General features: G+C 33.8%; 1 protein-coding gene across 5 annotated transcripts in view; it reads right to left on the bottom strand.

Annotated features, from left to right (window-relative positions):
• EPHA6 (EPH receptor A6) overlaps positions 1-19,002 on the bottom strand; it is a 743,078-nt gene that overhangs the window by 406,386 nt on the left and 317,690 nt on the right. For all 5 annotated transcript variants that reach the window (XM_074361623.1, XM_074361631.1, XM_074361637.1 and 2 more), the window contains one exon: positions 4,441-4,776. In XM_074361623.1, coding sequence (XP_074217724.1) covers positions 4,441-4,776 — 336 coding nt within the window. The remainder of the gene's footprint in view (positions 1-4,440; positions 4,777-19,002) is intronic.

The raw sequence follows: 19,002 nt of genomic DNA, 5'->3' as shown, positions 1-19,002 counted from the left end.
CAAATAGTATAGCATCACTCAGCTTAAATTATGGTTAATGCTTTTTCCTTTTCTAACTTATCAAGTCACTAGCTTATATTCAGTGTATTTTTAGTAAGCATTTAAGATTTTTACACCAATTTCTTTTATTTTGAATAGACTTAGAAAAAAAGAGTATTCACTGTCAAGAATTTTGAAAACACACTGAAGATTATGAGGGATATCCAGACCAAAAACAATTAAAATACAGACATAAAGATGAATGAATCTTTACAATATCCCTAATTACCTACTCTAGCAACATGCAAAACGTCCATATTTGAAACAGATTGTATTTTCAGAATGCAGTGAACGGTAAATCAAATAGATATTTCAAGTTTATACATATATGGAGACTTGTTTATTTAAATCTGTTTTCAATATCAGTTCAATTAATTATTGTTGCCTGAGCAAATATATGAAATCTGCATATATTAGCCTGCAAAATGTAATCCTAAGGCAAAACCTATACAGAATACCCACGCAATGGCAGGGATAGGACTGCTGAATATATATTTTAAGAAGCAAAAGAATTGGACAAACTGCTTCTGACAATAATTGCTTTAAAGACCCTTTAGGAAATACCAGCAGAATTGGTTGGTAATTTAGCATGTCTTTCACTTTGAACATAGTCCCTAAAGGTTTTTGCACATGTCAGGATATCTACAAACACAATTTGTTTCAGGCTGACTATCCATGATCAACATTTTCCTTTACTGTCTACGACCCGAATAATTCCTTCTACTAAACTACACATCTTATTTTTTTTCTAACATGCACTGAAGATTAAAATCAAATGTTTCCTAGGTGTTGCTCTCTTGTTTTCCCCTCTAAATGAACCACCTTTAAAGACCATTTAAATAAACTATGAAAATAGAAGGTTGCAAATATAGCTCTTAGGGAATGTAGAAGTCAGTTAATTAAGGTTTATTGCAAAGATTTCTAATTATGAGAGTCATAGTTCTAAATCTATAATCTTATTTATCCAACTAGAATCAGGATAATCAAGGAATGTTTCTTCTAACTATAGCTAAATGGTTCTAAGTGATTTGGAAAAGATTTTTTTTTTTACATTTATTTAATTGTAAACAGATAGCAAACAATTAAGTCAAGGTTGTTTAATGTTGTTTCCTTAATACTTCTTAAGTATGAGAAAAGACATATACAAATAATTAACTTCATGAAAGAAAAGCAAATTTAATGCAGACTTTCCCTTTATCCTCAAGCTCCACACTGTGCATACATAGAGTAATAAAAACATAATTAGTGCAACTATCTGTATTTCTCAGTCTCTACTACTTTACTTAGTATTCAGACAAATGTCACCACATGTATATTATTATTCTGCTGATTTTCTTTTCTCCTGTCTATAGCCCTGATAATATATCAGCATCTTCTGCTAAATGGTTGTTTCTCTAACCTGTGTTGTCTATTTTGCAACTCATTTCTCCAAATTTAAAGTTAAATCTTCAGTTCCTTCCCCAAATCCTGTTGTGCCTCTGCAATATATCAACTTCTTAGATGCTCTTAGTATGTTAGTCATCAACACCTAATCCCTCAGTTGCTCAATCTTTGCTTGGTTCCTTCTATGCTGCATTCTTTCCCTTCTCCCGGCCTCATTTGACCTACTCACATTCTACTCATCTCTCGGAACTGAACTTAATTTAAATACTGCTTCCTCAAGAAGACCAGCCCTTATCCTTCAGACCTGAAGAATACATGCTCTCAGAGCACCCTGGATTTTCCTTGGTGGGACTTATCACAGTACTAATTATGTCTTTGTCAAATTATTTGTTTGTTATCTGCCTCCCCACCAGAGTGTAATGTTCATAAGGGCTTGCTCACCACCATATATATGTTGAATAAATCAAACGCTTATGAATAGCTCATATCATTTTGTATAGTCTCAATCTATGGATACTATGTCTTATTTCATGCTTAAAATATATTTTCTGCCCTTACAGCAATACACTTTGAATAAATTCTCTCATTTTCAAAGTGGGAAATAATTCATATTCTGCCCTTCTGCTAGGTAGAAAAATGGCCTAAATGAACTCTCTTCTAATCCTAGAATGAAAGGCATAGAATGTACATTTAATGTATGAAATTATGTAAACATATTTTATTTATATATATTTTATTTAAGGTGATATATTAGTTTTATTCCCAAACTTAATTATTTATATCCTATAGTTAAAATGGTTGTACTGGATTGTATTTTTTTGATCAAGTGGCAGAAATAAAGCCTTAGAAATAATTTGCTAATGCAGAGAGGAACAGAAGACCCTAATTTGTCTCATTCTGAAGACATATTTGACAAGGATTTGTTTAGACTATGGGAAAGAACTAAGGAAAGAGAAAACAGAAATTCCATTTTGAACAACTATAAAGCAGATTCTATGCTGTGAAGCAATTTGCTAAATGAAGGGAAATACTACATAGTAAATATAAAAATGGTGATTGTACAGTACTCTTTGGCTTTGCTTTATTTATTAGCTGTATTTCTGAAGATTATCAGCAAAGTGAAATTATACATAATATTTGAATAAAATGGTCATATCCATTATTACAAATATGCTTTTAGTAGAATATTAAAGTTTTCTTCCTGTGTTTTACAGGTTTAGCAATGTTTTTAAACTTTTTATTTTGCAACAATTATAGATTCATAGAAATTAGAAAAAAAAGTATAGCAAGGTCCCATACATCCTTTACCTAGCCTCCCCCAATGTTAATTACTTGCATAACTATAGTGCAATATCAAAACCAGGAAATGGACATTGGTAAAATCCACAGGGCTCCTATATGTATGTATGTGTGTGTGTGTGTATGTGTGTGTGTGTGTGTGTGTGTGTATGTGCGCAGCTCAGTGCAATTTATCACATATCTAACTTCATGTAACTACCATCACAATCAAGATATGTAAATGTATTACCACTACGAGGCTCTATCCTGCTACACTTTCACAGAGACATATCTCTCCCCCTAATCCCTAACCCTTGGCCACCAAGAATCTGTTTAAGATTATGCTATTTCAAGAGGGTTACATAAGTGAATCCTTTTGAGATTGGCTTTTTCACTCAGCATAGTGCCCTTAAACTTCATCCAAGTTGTATCTGCCCACAGTTGGTTCTTTTTCGTTGCTGAGTAGTATTCCAACATTTTTGATATATTTTCATTTTAAACATCACCAGATGCTGCCTTCGTGCATCTGGAATGGACTGACTTGCAGTCCCTAAAATTCATATATTGAAGTCCCACCTCAGTAGCTTAGAATTGTGACTGTATTTGGATGTTAGGACCTTTAATGAGGAAATTAAGGTAAAGTGAAGTCATGTGAGTGTGTTTTAATTCAGTATGATGGTGTCCTTATGAGAAGAGATTAGGACACAGACACGTACAAGGGAAAGAATATGGGAAGACACAGGGAGAAAATGGCTGTCTGCAAGCCAAGGAGAGAGGCTTTAGAAAAAAATCAACTCTGCAGGTACCTTAGTCTTGGACCTCTAGCCTCTAGAATGGTTAAAAAATTTTCTGTTGTTTAAGGTACCTAGTCTATGGCATTTATTATAGTAGACCTAGAAAACAAACACCACGTATAAGAGTAGTTTTATCTGCATAAATTTGTCTCATCTATCTGTGTTCATATACAACAATACTTTCTGCTATAACACAATCACTGGTGTATCCACCTAATTCATGAATGCTTCTCAAAGGGAGTTTTTAAAATCTCTGAAGCTTTTCCTATATCATGCTCTGTGATAAATTGTTATGGGGGAATTAAAGAGACTATATACTTATAAAAATCATAGGATATCCATGCCTAACTACACTGCAGTAAAGTCCTATAGTGTAATAAAGGAAATCTTCAGCTGAAAGCCATTGGATTTTTAAAACAGACAGTTTAACTACTTTTTACAAAAAACTTCACCTAAACAACAGCACTTAGACTCATTTCTAAATATTTTTTGCTCTTTCTTTTCAGAGTGGATCATGGTCAGGCATATTAGCTATACTGTTCTTATAATATAAATAGGAATTAAAATCAACATAAATTCCTACCATCTTCTTATTTGACATACAAAAGAGATGGCTACATATGTAGGGCAACTGAATTTCAATTCATTTAGCGACATTTTATTTATGTTTGATGTTCACTGGTAATTCAATGGACTTGCTCATAAACAAAAATGCATAGATATAGAGAGAAGCATTATATCCAATTAACCATACTACCATACTACTAAGAGGTAATATCAAAAATACCTTTCTGCACCTTGGGAAACAATAAGGACAACCACCAGAAAATCACCCCTATAATGTATAGAGTATACAACTGCACCTCAGTGAATATAGGTCCACCAAGGATATTAAGGAATAAAAGGAATGATAGGTCTGTTTCGAGAGAACAGCAATGGAACTTACCGTCTTGATCTGTGGTCACTGTAATAGCTGTGAATGACTTGGGAGAAAAGCTCAACTCAGAGACTCCATTCATGGCTTCTATTTCAAAGGTGTAATTCACGTGAGACACAAAGTCAAGTACCACCACAGAATTGTTGATCAGGCCAGTATGTCTTGGGATGAAGCGGAGTCCTCCACCACAGTCCTCACACTGGCTGGTGTCTAAGCCACATTTCTTACAGATTACACTGTATGTGAGATCTTTTCTCCCTCCTGTGTCACTTGGTGGGCTCCATTCCAAAATAAGGGCTGTTTCATTGATGTTAAAAGCCACATTTCTGGGAGCTGAAGGTGGCCCTAGAGAAAATAATTAAAAAACAAATGTACATGTATAGGACAATGAATTACGATGCTAACTTGAAAACGTCATCAGCAAACACTTGCTAGTCTTTTATATTACTTTGCACTCTTTCTTCTGCTGGGAATGATAAAGAAATATGGTTAAAAATATCTGATTAAGTCTAATAAGTAGAGAGTCTTAGGAGTGGAGATGGTCTATATCTTAACTTTTTGGTATAATGATTTCAGTATTTAATGCCAAAAGCTACATCTCCAAAAGATACCGTAATTAAACTTTTAAAATTTGTTGACTGAAAATATACAATAACCAAACATTATTTTAAATCATGTGATAGTTTTAATTACATTTTAATAATTACATCACCATTTGAAAATTTTGAAAAAAATAATAACTTACATGTATAAAACATACTGTATTCAGTCTTTCAGTCTTCAAACTATGTTTGATTTGTAACTAAAACTCCCATTCATTACTTTTGACAATCTCTGAGGATCTGTTTCTCATAGGCTGAGAATAACTGGCCATAAATTTAGCGTGGACAGGCACTTTGGAAGAAGAGGAAGAGGAAGGGAAACTGGAGGCTACACAAAAGCTTTTACTAGGTCTTGCCAATTTCATGGGATAGAAGCATTACACAGAAGGGATAAAAGGAAGTATCCATATATATGGTGTCTAGACTTTAATTTAGATGAATTTTACTAAACACAAAGTAAGTGTGTCTTTAAAAGCTTATCAGGAGATCCACATAATCCTCTTACTCGTCAATGAGACTCTGCATAAACCAAGTTGGTCGTGGATGACCGATGAGCATCTTCCCTCAGGCTTCTTTCTCACTATTTTTCAATACAGATCACACTACATACAGTACTTAATATCCTCTCACTATTACAGCCTTTTCTTAAAATTGTATCAACAATCTTTTACAACTATCACAGTCCTTCAAACCTCAGTTTCATATCATTCATTGAACAAATATTAACTGAAGGTCTACTAGGTGCTAGGCATTGCACCATGTACTTCATTGTGAAATACCACAGAGTCTTTTCTGTAACAGACTGTGCTTAAGATACATATTTGAAAAGTAATTCATTGCATAAATAACAAATTAAATAACATTCTTACCATGTTTGAAAGGCTTAGTTTTAAGAAATCAAAAACATTTCTTTAAATTTGATATCAGGAAAATTTGCTTAGAAGATGGAAAAGGATTCTCTGTCACATTCTCTCCATAGAAAGAAATTCACGTTTTTGTAAAAGCTCCTTTTGAATTTCAAAATACAGTCATTCATTTATTAAATACTTTTCTGTAGTAATCACTATGTGTGTCACCTACTTTGCTAGATCTTGAGTTTACAGCATGAGTCTGATAGACATTATTTCTGCTTTCTTGTTATTTACATTTAGCTAAATGGCTAGGTAAACATAAATACATACACATCGACAAAATAATAAAATTCAATTTATAATAATTGCAATTATGAAAATCAAAAGGAAAAGAGCTGAAATAAAAAGTATCAAGGGGACCAATCTTTTTTCTAGGCTGTGCATTTATATCAGTTGATATATATATATATATATATATATATTGAATTGGATAACACAATTATGGAGGCTGAAAAACCCCAAGATCTGCAGTCAGAAAGCTGGAGTTCTAGGAAAGCTGGTGTGTAAGCTCCAGCCTGGGTTGAAGGCCAGAGATACTAGGATTGCTGATGGTATAAATTCTGGTCCAAGGGCAGGAGAAAACTCCAGGGGGTCCAAACTGAGAAACATTCTGAGAAAGCCTCATGCAAATGATATGGAAGATGTACAGACGAGTTGGAAGAATATTAGAGGTAGAAGATGTGTAGTCTTTAGTCAAAAGTATTTTAAAATAGTCATGGAATTGGCACAAAATCACTGTGGCTAGAATGCAAATGGGGTAAGCAAGAAATGAGTTTTAAGGAACAGGAAGGGACCAGACAATGCAAGGCTGCTAGGCTCATTGGAATGAGTCTGGATATTTTTCTACATGTAACAGGAAGAAACTGACAGATTCTATGCATGGAAGTGATGTATTTTAAAAAGAGCATTCTGGCTATAGTGTGAGGAATGGTCTAAATGAGTACAGAGGACTCAGTAGCAAGATCTGTTTTACGGTATTAAAGTAACATAACATCACTCTTAAATCAATACGACTGTGAATTGGGTTTGAGATATTAAGAAATGTTATATCTTCCTTTTTTATTTTGCTGGATCCTGATATCAACAACATGATGGGTAGGAATCTCAGTCACTATATGCATATCAACTAAAGCTAGACCTAGAAATGGGGCATTTAGTTTTTCTAAAAAGTTTCTGCATACCTTGTTTTATGCCATTTCATGTTTCAGAGCATTATAAAAACGTCTGCCTTCAGAAAGGAAAATATGGAAGGAATTATAAACTAGAGCACAGAGACAAGTGTAGGTTCTTATCTCCAACCTAGACTCATGCCTAGGAGATAAAGATTCATTATCATTATCGTAATAATGTCTTCCTAGAGAATGATATATTCATATTGTTGTTCTCTTCTCTCATTTATAATGGAAAACATGAATTATTACTAACTTATATTTCCAAGAACAGGAAGAATGTTATCAATTAAGTTATCGGTGTCTGCAAGTGTATGACCGTCCGCCTAGAGATACTTTAAAAAAACAAGGCAGACACCCTTCTTACTCAAGGGCTCTCATACCAATTTGCATGACGATTAAATAGCTTTTTAATTGCTGTTAAATTATGCCAGCTAAACTGTGATTTCATGCAAATATTAAGCTGTAATGACATGCAGTGAATCATTTACTAAGATTTAGAACTTAGAATAAAGAGAGACAATTAATTCTAATCCTCAGATTCAACTAAATTATGTGTCACTGGGCTTTTATGAATGTGGCCTGATTGCTTTGTTATCATTTATAAATTATACAAAGATTATGTGACACATTGAGAAAAAAAAGTCTTGGCAGTCCTAACTCTTTCGGCGACATATGCATTGAAAATTCTCAGGGATTTCCTTATGTTGATTTTATTTTCTTCAAATGAAACAAGTAATTCACATAGAACACAAGCAACCTCCATACTTCACCCTTCAGGTGACCTCGTAAGAAAAGGGCAATCATTTTGATTTGCAATCAGCTTTTTTTTCCCAAGCCCATCATATAATAAACTTTTGTGAAAACCACAATTTTACTTCCATTAGTTTATCAAAAAAACACATTTTCAATTTTCGTCTTCTTTTTCTGGCTTCAATTTGTATTTCCCCTTTACACTTTTAACGAATAAAGGAATAGTGCTCCAGGAGTAAACTTAGGAGAAGCCTAAGGCAGTGCTGTCAGGTCCCTCCCAGGAAGAGCGTCTGGCTCTGCAGCCCACACATTTCTCTCAGAGTAGCAGAGGGTAGGGGGTGGGGGTGATTTTTGTTTTATTTCATTTGATTTTAATTTTTTCTGCATGTAAGTATTCGAAACAGAACTATATTTCCCAAAATATATCCTGTGTAATATCTCTGGTTCCACGAGAGACCGCATAAAAAAATGAGTTTGGTGCTCAAATTAAGATTCCTTTGACAGACTGATGCTGAAACAAAAGTAACACAATTTGCTTCACTTTGTTGACTCCTATATTTCCAAAACATTTATTCACAGAACATCATTTTCCAAGAAGCATCTGAAGGAATGCTAGCATTCTGCAGAACACCCTTAAATAAAGGCTGACACTGAAGGAGAACAAACTTAGGGGTCACATTTCAGTTACTATATCAATTGCTGTAGATTTAATATTTTATGTTTATAGTTACAGAAATATGTTAAGTCATAAACAAACAGGGGCCTTTTCATATTAACTCTTTTATATTAAGAGTGACTATTCACTCATCCATTAACTCTTAATGTTTTTAAGTCTCTTTAAGAACAATGAAAATTTGACCCAAATAACTGAGGATATTAAGTCATGAATGGCTACTGCTATTAAATCGTATTTTACAGTTTTTAAGTTACTACCTGGCAATAATTTAAATGTGTTTATTAATGTAATGAATACCAAGAATGTAATAGGACAGTTCCCTAATAAAAAGCATATTTCTTCATACCTATGAGGTTACAAATGAGAGAAAAGTAATTCCATGTTAATCTGTGCCAAAGAGAGCATTAAATATACATATATTTATTGTGTGTGTGTATGTATGTGTGTGTGTATATATATATTGCTATATGCTATATTGCTATATATACATAGCATGTGTGTGTGTATATATATATATATATATACACACACACACACACACACATAGCATGTATATATATATATTGAACCATCTAGAGATGTTTAGGTAAATGTTTTTCCAAAGGAGTAAATTGTAGAATTTACTAAAGAAATATAAATACATATGAACAAATGAAAAAGTACAACTCCAGATTTTAATAATGTACAAAAAATATCAGTTGTCAGATCTACATGTAGACATAACTTAAAACTCTAAAAGTCACTTCATTCTATGCACTATCACTATCAATTTTAACTGCTATCTACATTTATATTGTTAATCTAATATCCTTCCTATATAATCTTTGAAAAAGATACTTAATAAAAGCATCTATAAAAGAAATTACGTATTCTTTTCTAAACCACTAAGTGCTCTATCTGTAAGTTTTGTTCATAAAATGTTTGTATATTTGGAAATGGATGATGAGTAGTCATAAAATGGGCTTCAACTTCACCACAGGGAAGGGAATAAATCAGTTTATTCAGATAAAGAACTGAGGCCCAAGGAAGTTCTGTAATTACGTCAGAATCATGCAGTGCACGAGGTAGGATTATACCTAGGTCATTTCATGTTTGGTTTTTATACTACTCTATCACACTGTATTTATCTTTTAAATAGAGAAAGTCTGGTAAATAAATATTTAAAGTATTTTATAGTGGTTTGTTTAGAGAGTATTGTCAAATACAAATTTTTAAAACACACCAATTAGAGAACAATTTATTTGTCTTCCTACAACAGATTCCTGTTAATAATGTTACCTTAACACATTGAAAAATAATTTTTTTACAGAAGAGCAATCAAGAATTAAATCTTTAGGATAAAATATTGCTGAGGATACAGCAACATGTACACTTCAGATCTTCTGAATTCTACATATTCTCATTTTCATCAATATTACTGCACCTATTTCAGTAATTAATTGATGTCTAAAATTAAGACTTATCTATTAATGTTTTCATAATACTGTGAATGAGGACTTAGATGATTCTTTTTAGATTTTCCCTTACTTCTAAAACTCATAGTTAAAGAAAGCAAACATTAAAAAAGAAATCTAATAGACCAAATACCATTCACTTCCAGAATAAAATCTAAATCTCTCAGCCTCTCCATATGTCTTTATAACTACGCCTGTCCATTAGCCACTTTCTCCCTTTTGCTGTACCTCAATGCCTTTGCACATGCTGTTCCATTACCTTTTGCTGTGGAAAATTCCTACTTATCATTCACATTCTGATTTAGATGTTACCCTCTTTGTGACACTTTCCCACTGCCCTCAGGCAGGATTGATTACTTTTATACATTGTAGGCGTGTATTCAAAGAAATATAGCCAATATTTTTGAGCCCACTTTTTTGTTTTAAGGAATGTACTTAACATTCCATTCAATTATCACAGTAAATCTGTAAGACAGCTGTTAATATGCTATTTATAGAAAAGGTGACTGATGCTTACCAAATGTACATATTACAATGAAATATTTGTATTCATGTACACCAGTCTATTCTGGTCCAGCTTGATACAAAGGTGACATGCGTTTTAATTAAGGGAATGAATAGAATGCTTGGTTTTGTACAATCCTCCAAAAATTAATTTTTACATAGTACAAATTTTGACAAATATTGGAGAATAGAGAGTTCCAGTTGCAAGAATTCAGTGTTATTGATTCAGGATACAGCCACATGACTTGAAAATCACTTTTATGAAGTAGAAGGGAATGTTTATATTACGAAAACTGGTGTTAAGGAGGAGGGTATAGCTTAGTGGTAGAGTACACGCTGAGCATGCACAAAGTCCTGGGTTCAATCCTGAGTATCTCCACCAAAACAAACAAGCAAGCAAGCAAACAAACAAACCTAATTACCCCCATCAAAATAAATAAAATTTAAAAACACATAAATTTTTCTTCTAAAAACCTGGCATTAACTAATAAAAACTCATATCAAAATGGGTAGGCACCCATCATCTCTCTACCCATTGAGAAGGAATGTAAAGCTCAAAATACAGTTCTGGACACACTGTAAGCATTTGAAAAGTAAGCATTTGTGGTTCTAAATTTCTGTGCTACAGAGCATAGACATACTATTACCTTTGGAAAATTCCAAAAATAGTTATCAACTATTCTCATCAGTGCAGAAAAAACATTCTCAATATCAACCCATAGAAAACTAATGCTAAGAATGACAGAAATATGCTATAGCTGTGTGTGAGTTAAGAGTTAAAGGGCAAAAATACATGTATAATGAAAGGACACTAAAACACGAATGAAATCATGAGTGGCCTAGGCTTGGGTCTTCTGAGTTAAAAATCATCCAGTTTCCCTAATACCATGAAAAAAATTTACCACACCTACATATAGCCATTTCTATATTTGAGTTAATTATTTTTAATTAAACACTCATTAGAAATCAAAAAGAGAAATATGAAGAGAGTAAGCACTGTCATAATTTGGGAGGGAAAAGAAAAACAATAAATAAATAGATAAAAGCAAATTAATAAACCTTTCTCACAAAGCATAACACTGTAGGGATAATTATGAATGCTCTCTTTACAATTATGGATGATTCATGGTAATTGGTCTGTTATGTACAAGTAGATGATATTAAATGGTACAGTTCTCTCTGAGTTCCGAATGGTACAGTTCTGAGTTCCAACTGTAGGTGACAAAAATAGATTCACCCTACAGCAAGTGGTAACTCAATTCTTTAGCATCAGCAGAATAACCACTTAATACCTCTTCCTATGGAGGAACCTCTTTCAGGTAATTTGATAAAAGGAACTTCGCTGATATAAAAACTAAAGTATTTGTATTTAGGAAACTCCATGAAGCTCAACTGACATCTTACATCAGTGATCTGTATTGAGGAGACTAGGATTCATTATATACAGGTATCTCTTCTGTAATATAAAGACCATTTTAAATTTAAAATGTATTACTGCAATACACAGAGAAATATTTAGAGTTACTTTCCATAATGAAAACAAGTCTAGAATGTAACAGGCTGCTAGAGGTAAAAAAATTCATCTTTGCAACATCTCCCTTTCTGGCCTCCACAAAATTGTGGCTGTTACATTGTGTTTACAATGAGCCACTTAACCAATCAGTTGCCCTTTTGCTATTTCAGTTGTGAAATGGAAAAGCAAGGAACTAGAATGTTTTTTTCCATGCAAGACAAGCTTAGAAAGGAGACAAAAAAACCAAAAACCAAAAACAAAGAGATGAGGGGAAAAAAAAAAAGAGACAGAGAGCAGGAGTACCTGGATGTGAGCATCCTGTCCTTACCCAGAAGTGGGGGACCTGAGTAGGGCAGCTGAAGTAGGGAAGAGCAACTTTCCTACTTCATCTCAACACAATATTTGTTCTACTCAAAATGAATGAGAGAATAGCGACTTTTTCAAGCAGACAATTATTTCAGAAATAAAGAAGCCATGCTTTACAATGTTAGCCTTAGAGCAAAAAAATTCAACTTTTACACTTTCATCCCAATCACTGTCACTGTATATCAAACACAAAGATACAAAGACATGCTATTTGCCTGTGTATTAAAAGTGAAATTGGAAGAAACTGGTTTTACTCAAGGTATCTGATTATCCTCAGTGATGTGCATTAGAATTACCCACATATATGATTTACATTTTGTTTTGAACTTTTCCAAGTAGGTAACACAATGTTTGTTGAATGTGTTAATCTTCCAGCATCTGTTCAGCAGTTTTAAAATAACAATCCTCCTATTGATTTTAAAACATGAGAAACATCAAAGTGAAAGTGCTATGACTGTGGAATTATATTCCGTCTAACGTTTTGTGCATCCATGTATTAGACCCTCTTTTCATTTCTCTCAATCCTTTCATGCTCTCAGCCTTTCTTGCTTGACAAGTACTTTCTTAGTAACTCGTATAGTCCTTTGTTTCTCCAATATTAGTGAGCATTTTTCCCTTCTGGCCTAGAAAAGCCTTAGGCAGTTATTTTGATAACAGACTTCTTGGCAGGCAGCAGGATCTCCTGTGCTCTGAACTGCTCTCAGAGGCAGCCCTAATTGACCAAGACCTGGTATTGTGGAGTGTCCTCTACAGCTCATCTTTTAAAGCCCAGAACATACATTAAAGAGTCACCTGAGAAATAAAATTAAGAGTTTAAGAAGTAGATTAAGATAACAGAGAAAACATTCCAGCATTTCATTTCAAATTCCTTATTCCTAATTTCTTTTATATTTTTTGCAGTTCATACAAAAGGAGCACAATGAATTTTTTAAACAATCAAGAAGGCCCAAACTTACAAGTATGTTGCTGGTATAACTGCATATATACCAGGACTATTTGAGAGGTCTTAGTATAGTTAAAATTGGAAGGGGAGAGATAGGCCACAGCTGGACTTTGGTTGTCCTTGAATTGACTATTACAACTGTGGCTAATAGGAGCTGGAGTTTAAAAAGACTTTAGGCAGAAGAAGTGGGAGTATGAACAAGGTTTTGTTTTTGTTCAAAAATTATATTTTCTAACAGTTTGGGAAATGTGGACAGATGGAATACTAAAGGATGGAGACTTGCCAAAATATTATTAAATTAGCTTGAGAGAGTTGAGGACCTTAACAGAAAGGGAAGGGCCAGGAATTGACAGAAAGGAATGGACAGAAGGAATACTAAGAAGCAGAATTGCTAGGACTTGTGACTACTCGGACAGACACATCAAGGAGAGGGACGGGGGTTATGATTCTAAGCATTCTGCCTTTGATGCATGGGTAGATGAGGATTCACCAGGGTAAAGAAACAAGCTGGGTTGGATGAGCAGGCTGAGGTATGAACAATAAAACTGGCTTTTGCAGGTTGAGCTTAAATGATTAGTTTATTTGTTCATCAAATATTTATTTAGTGCATGTATTTGCTAAGTACTATCATTAGCGCTGGAGATACAGTAAAGAAAGAACATTCATGATCCCCTTGTAATCTAATGTAAGCAGAATGACAATAAATAAGGAGCTGTGTGCACAAATAAATGAGATATTTTCAAAGAATGATATAATCCATAAAAAATAAAGCATTTGACACAAAAGACGGTAATTTAGAGGGATTCTATTTTTGAATGGATGGCCAGGAAATGGCTATCTTAAGACCTGACATCTGAGTCTGAACGGCAAAAAGAAAACAGCCATCATAGGACCTAAAGGGAGAGCATTTCAAGTAGAGGGAATCGCTGGCAATAGGATGAGAGCATGTTCAGCATCATGGAAGTCCATGAGTTTAATACCAGGGAAAGTATGGTATGACACAAGGTTGAAGATGTGGGCAGGTTTCCATAGGACATACAGATTGTCAGATCCCATAATTCATTGGCAAGATAACTTTGGACCTTGGGAGAGAAGATACGATAAAAACATAGGCCTCATCTATTTACAGGTAATATTTGAAGCCATGAGATTGAAAACATGTCAAAAGGCAAGGCAAAGAAAGGAACAAGAGAAAAATTAACATTTAAAGAGTGAGTAAAGGAAGAGAAACCATCGATGGCAACAAATACAATGGTCAGAAAAATAAGAGAGTAAAGGAGAGATTGTAGTCTTAGAATATAAAGAAACAGATGGTTTCAAGAAAAAGGAAGTGACCAACAGAACTGTCATGAATAGTAAAATGAAAATGTTTCTCACACAAAATGGCAAAGAAGATGATTGGTGATTTTTCTTACACAGTTTACCTGAAGTGGTGGAAGAAAAATCTAATTGCAGTGGAGTAATGAACAAAAATTTGAATGTAGTAGAGTAAAAAGTAAATTAAAGTGTGTGAAGCAGTAGCCACAGCCAATGAAGAATGCTTTCCCAAGGTGTCTGTTGTGGAGAAGAAAAAATATTGGACAGGGAGCATTTTTCTAATGACAGAAATTTGAGTATACTTATGGGCAGTGAGGAAGGAGTCACTGGAAACAAATGTCAAAAGAGGAAATTAACAATAATAGCCAGGGCCAGCCAAAGACTGAAGGATTAGATCACCCCAACCCTCGACCAATATTTGAGGGATTGGTTTGATTATGAGACATCTTTTTTTTTAACTGTAGTCATTTGAAACATCTACAAATCTTTATGTGTATACCTCACCAAAGAAGACACAGATGGCAAATAAACATATGAAAAGATGCCCTGTATCGAGTGTCATCAAAGAAATGCAAATTAAAATAATAATAAGGTACCACTATACACCTATTGGAATTAGCCCAAATCCATGACATCGGTAACATTAAATGCTGACCAGGATGTGGAGCACAGGAACTCTCATTCATTGTTGGTAGGGATGCAAAATAGTACTGTTTGGTGGTTTCTTACAAAATTAAACATATTCTTACCATATGATTCAGCAATCACATTCTTAGGTATTTACTCAAAGGAGTTGAAAACTTATGTCCATAAGTTTTCGTAAGTACAAAAATAAGTACAAAATACAAAATTCCGTAAGTCCAAAGACTTGTGCATGCATGTTTTTAAGCAGCTTATTCATAATTGCCAAAACTGGGAAGCAACCAAGCTGCCCTCCAGTAGGTACATGGATAAATAAACTCTGGTATACTCAGACAGTGGAGTATTACTCAGCACTAAAATGAAATGAACTATCCAGCCATGAAAAGACATGGAAGAATCTGAAATACACATTACTAAGTAAAAGAAGTCAATATGAAAAATGCTACATACTGTATGATTCCAACTATATGACATTCTGGAAAAAGCACATGTATGGATTCAGTACAAGGATAAGTGGTTGCCATGGGTTGGTAGGAGGAAAGGATGAACATGGGCCCAGCAGATTTTAGGGCAGTGAAAATCCTCTTAATGACCATATAATGGCTGACAGATGTTATTACACATTTGTCCAAATCCACAGAATGTTCAACACCAAGAGTGAACCCTAATGTAACCTATGGACTTTGGGTGATTATAATATGGTAATATAGGTTCATCAGACATAACAAATGTACCACTCCGGTGGAGGATGGTGATAATGCAGGGGGCTATTATGCATGTCAGGGGGCAGGGCGGTATATAGGAAATCTCTATACTTCCTCTTAATTTTGTTCTGATTCTAAAACTGCTTGAAAAAATGAGAAGTATTTTTGTGACTATATCATATGTATTGTACATCTCAAGATTATGAAATTTAAAAAGACATCTATCTCGATAGTGAAAATCCAAAGAAATTAAAAACTCTTAATGGTGAAATCACATGCTGTGTAGTACCAGAAACATATGGGTCATTCTTGTTTTGGTGATAGCACTAAGGAGCAGGGAAAGGTCTCCTGAGGTCCTTAAAAATCATATTACTTACATACTATACTTATCTATGAACTTCTTCCCTACTAAGCCATTTACTAACTGAATGTCTTAGGTTAGTCATTTTCAATATTTTAGTCCTTCATTTTCTTTTAAACCCCAACATTCAAAATCTCTCTGCCCCTGATAACAAGTGAAAAATTTTTAAAAATCTCCTTTTAAATCCCTGGAAGACTCTCTGAAAGTATGTTTTCCATGCTAAGACCAAAAAAAAAAAAAAAAAAAAAATAGCCATGGTTAAATCATAGACACATGATCTAGAAGTTAAGGAAGCTTCTGTCTATTAAGAGCATTACAAATTGGCTATTGTTTGCAGTTAATAAAAAATGGAAATGTTGACAGTTTGCTTGATTCTTGGCTTCAGAAGTTTTACATCTTGGTGAAGCTACCCTGCTCTTCTTAAGTCAAATCATTCAATGGCCTCTTTGCTTGTTATTTTCCTGGTTTTTCTTCCTCAGCAATCTAATCTTTTAATTTTCAGGGGGCATGATGCTTTGGAGTTTATGGTCCTTGCTTTTTCTGCATATATTGTAATAACTGTTAGGGTCTCTTATCTAGTCAGAGTATAATTCAAAAAACTTTACTGATATCAGATATGCACAGAGTAAAGGATTTAACATATTTTGTGAAAAGGTTGTACAAATTCAGCACATTACTTTTTCAGTTTGTAGGAATGCAGATGATGGAAGCTGTGAGCTCAGCATAATACTATCAACAAAGTCTATTTAATAGTTTAAATACTAACTTATCAAAAATTATATAAAAATGAATTGTAAGAGAACAACTTTCTGCATTAAACAATCACTTATTATCTACTACATGCTAAGTAGTGTTCCTAGTTTATTTAATCATTATAAATAACAGAATGAGGCAGATGTTGTTATTATCACTATGCATGGTGCAGCAGAGGTTGAGAGGTTAAATAATTTGCCCAGCTAGTAAGTACCAAAGCCAAGATTCACACTCATAGTCTGACTCTAAAAGATGCTGAACTTACTAGCACACTGTGCTAAGTTTTTGCTAAAACAAGGCAAAGAAGTCCTCAAGGAAGTAGCAGAGCTTCCAGTGGCCAGACTAGGGGGGACTTGAGAAAAGTTTTCATTTTTCTTTGGGTTCTCTCTTCTAAACCCTGATGGCAACACATGCCATTCCCTGTCTAAAGCTCTGCCCAATGATGACCAGAATTAGAACTTTCTCTGCTTCCATTTGGTATAGCCAAAACAGGCTAGCATTATTGTAAACACAAAAGCATTAACAAAGTATTTTTTAAAAAAAGAAAATCTAAGAAACATAAAATGTTAAGCTATTAAGTACACATATCAGATTCAACAATGACTGACTAGTTTACTGAGTTCATAGACCTTGTCACATCCTCTATTTATTTTCTTAATAGTTTCTCACACAAAGAACTAAGGCTTCCCAACTACCTACTCTGCCACCTCACTGAAGGGGTTATATTGATGGAAATGAGTTTATTCCTTCAATGTGTCGTCTATTTATGGCCCTCCAGTTAAATAAAAAGAGGAGATTCTCCTCTATCACTCACCTAGGAAGCATTATTTAGTTTCTGATGTAAGTTTTGAGGGAACTTCCCTGGCAGACCTGTAGCCATTTGAAACACCACCATCTACCTAAGCTGGAGTATGCTTTTCACCATATAATATAGTAATATACAGCAACCATGCAAAAAGGATAGAATATGAAACGATAATAAAAAACTATTCCTGTTCAAAACTATTTCCACAATTAGGTGAAAAATTATATTTAGAATTTTCCTTTTCCTACTTATAAACTAAGAATATGCTCCTAGAAAAAAAAATTTCCTGCGCTACAATTTTCTGAAGAAAGTAGTCATTCAGCATTTACAATCAGAAAGCAAAAATTACATCTACTAATGAATCTGTTGCATTTTTATTAAATGTGTTCCATAAAAATGCTTTATATTTTATGTCTGCAGTAATACACACAAATCTATAAACTGCATTAGTTAAAATGAATGGAACATCTCATTGTCTCTAAGAAATATGTGACATTACATAATTTTCAATCTATTTCTGCTTCTATAGAATTACACAAGATAAGCAACATTTTGACCCCAATTCATCAACAAGAGGGGCAAATTTTCACTATACCTTATTTAAGTATTTAACAAGACTTTCACAGCTACCTTAAGAGGTGACATTTTACTTTTGCATGGCTTAGCTTTGCATTAATATATTAACTTTTATTTTTAAAGTATACATATATTTCACAACACCTTAGTAACAGGAGCATACAAATAATTTAAATTCTCAGCACATGAATTAAAATGACCTTCACATTTACATTTAATATTCTATTGGCTCCAATCCCAAAACTGGAGAAAAAGTGAGAGGCAAAATGTGGATAAACTCAAAAATACCTTCCTTTAAGGACAAATATCAAGTTTGAAAACTGGAACTTTTCCGCATAACAACAGCACAATGACTTTTAAAGTTTCATGTGGAAGCTCCCCGACACAGCAGACTTGATGGTCCTAAATTGATGTGCCTTCAAACGATCAAGGTTTGAAGCAAAGAACAGAAGTTTTGTTTATAAATTCTCAGGTAGTTTTAAACTGCTTTAACTTTCTAAGGACAGATTATGGTTAGGAAAA

The sequence above is a fragment of the Camelus bactrianus genome, chromosome 1 (assembly GCF_048773025.1).
Source record: "Camelus bactrianus isolate YW-2024 breed Bactrian camel chromosome 1, ASM4877302v1, whole genome shotgun sequence".
Taxonomy (NCBI): Eukaryota; Metazoa; Chordata; class Mammalia; order Artiodactyla; family Camelidae; genus Camelus; species Camelus bactrianus.
Note: the sequence above shows the minus strand (reverse complement) of the source record. Positions and strands in the feature narration are given on the sequence as shown.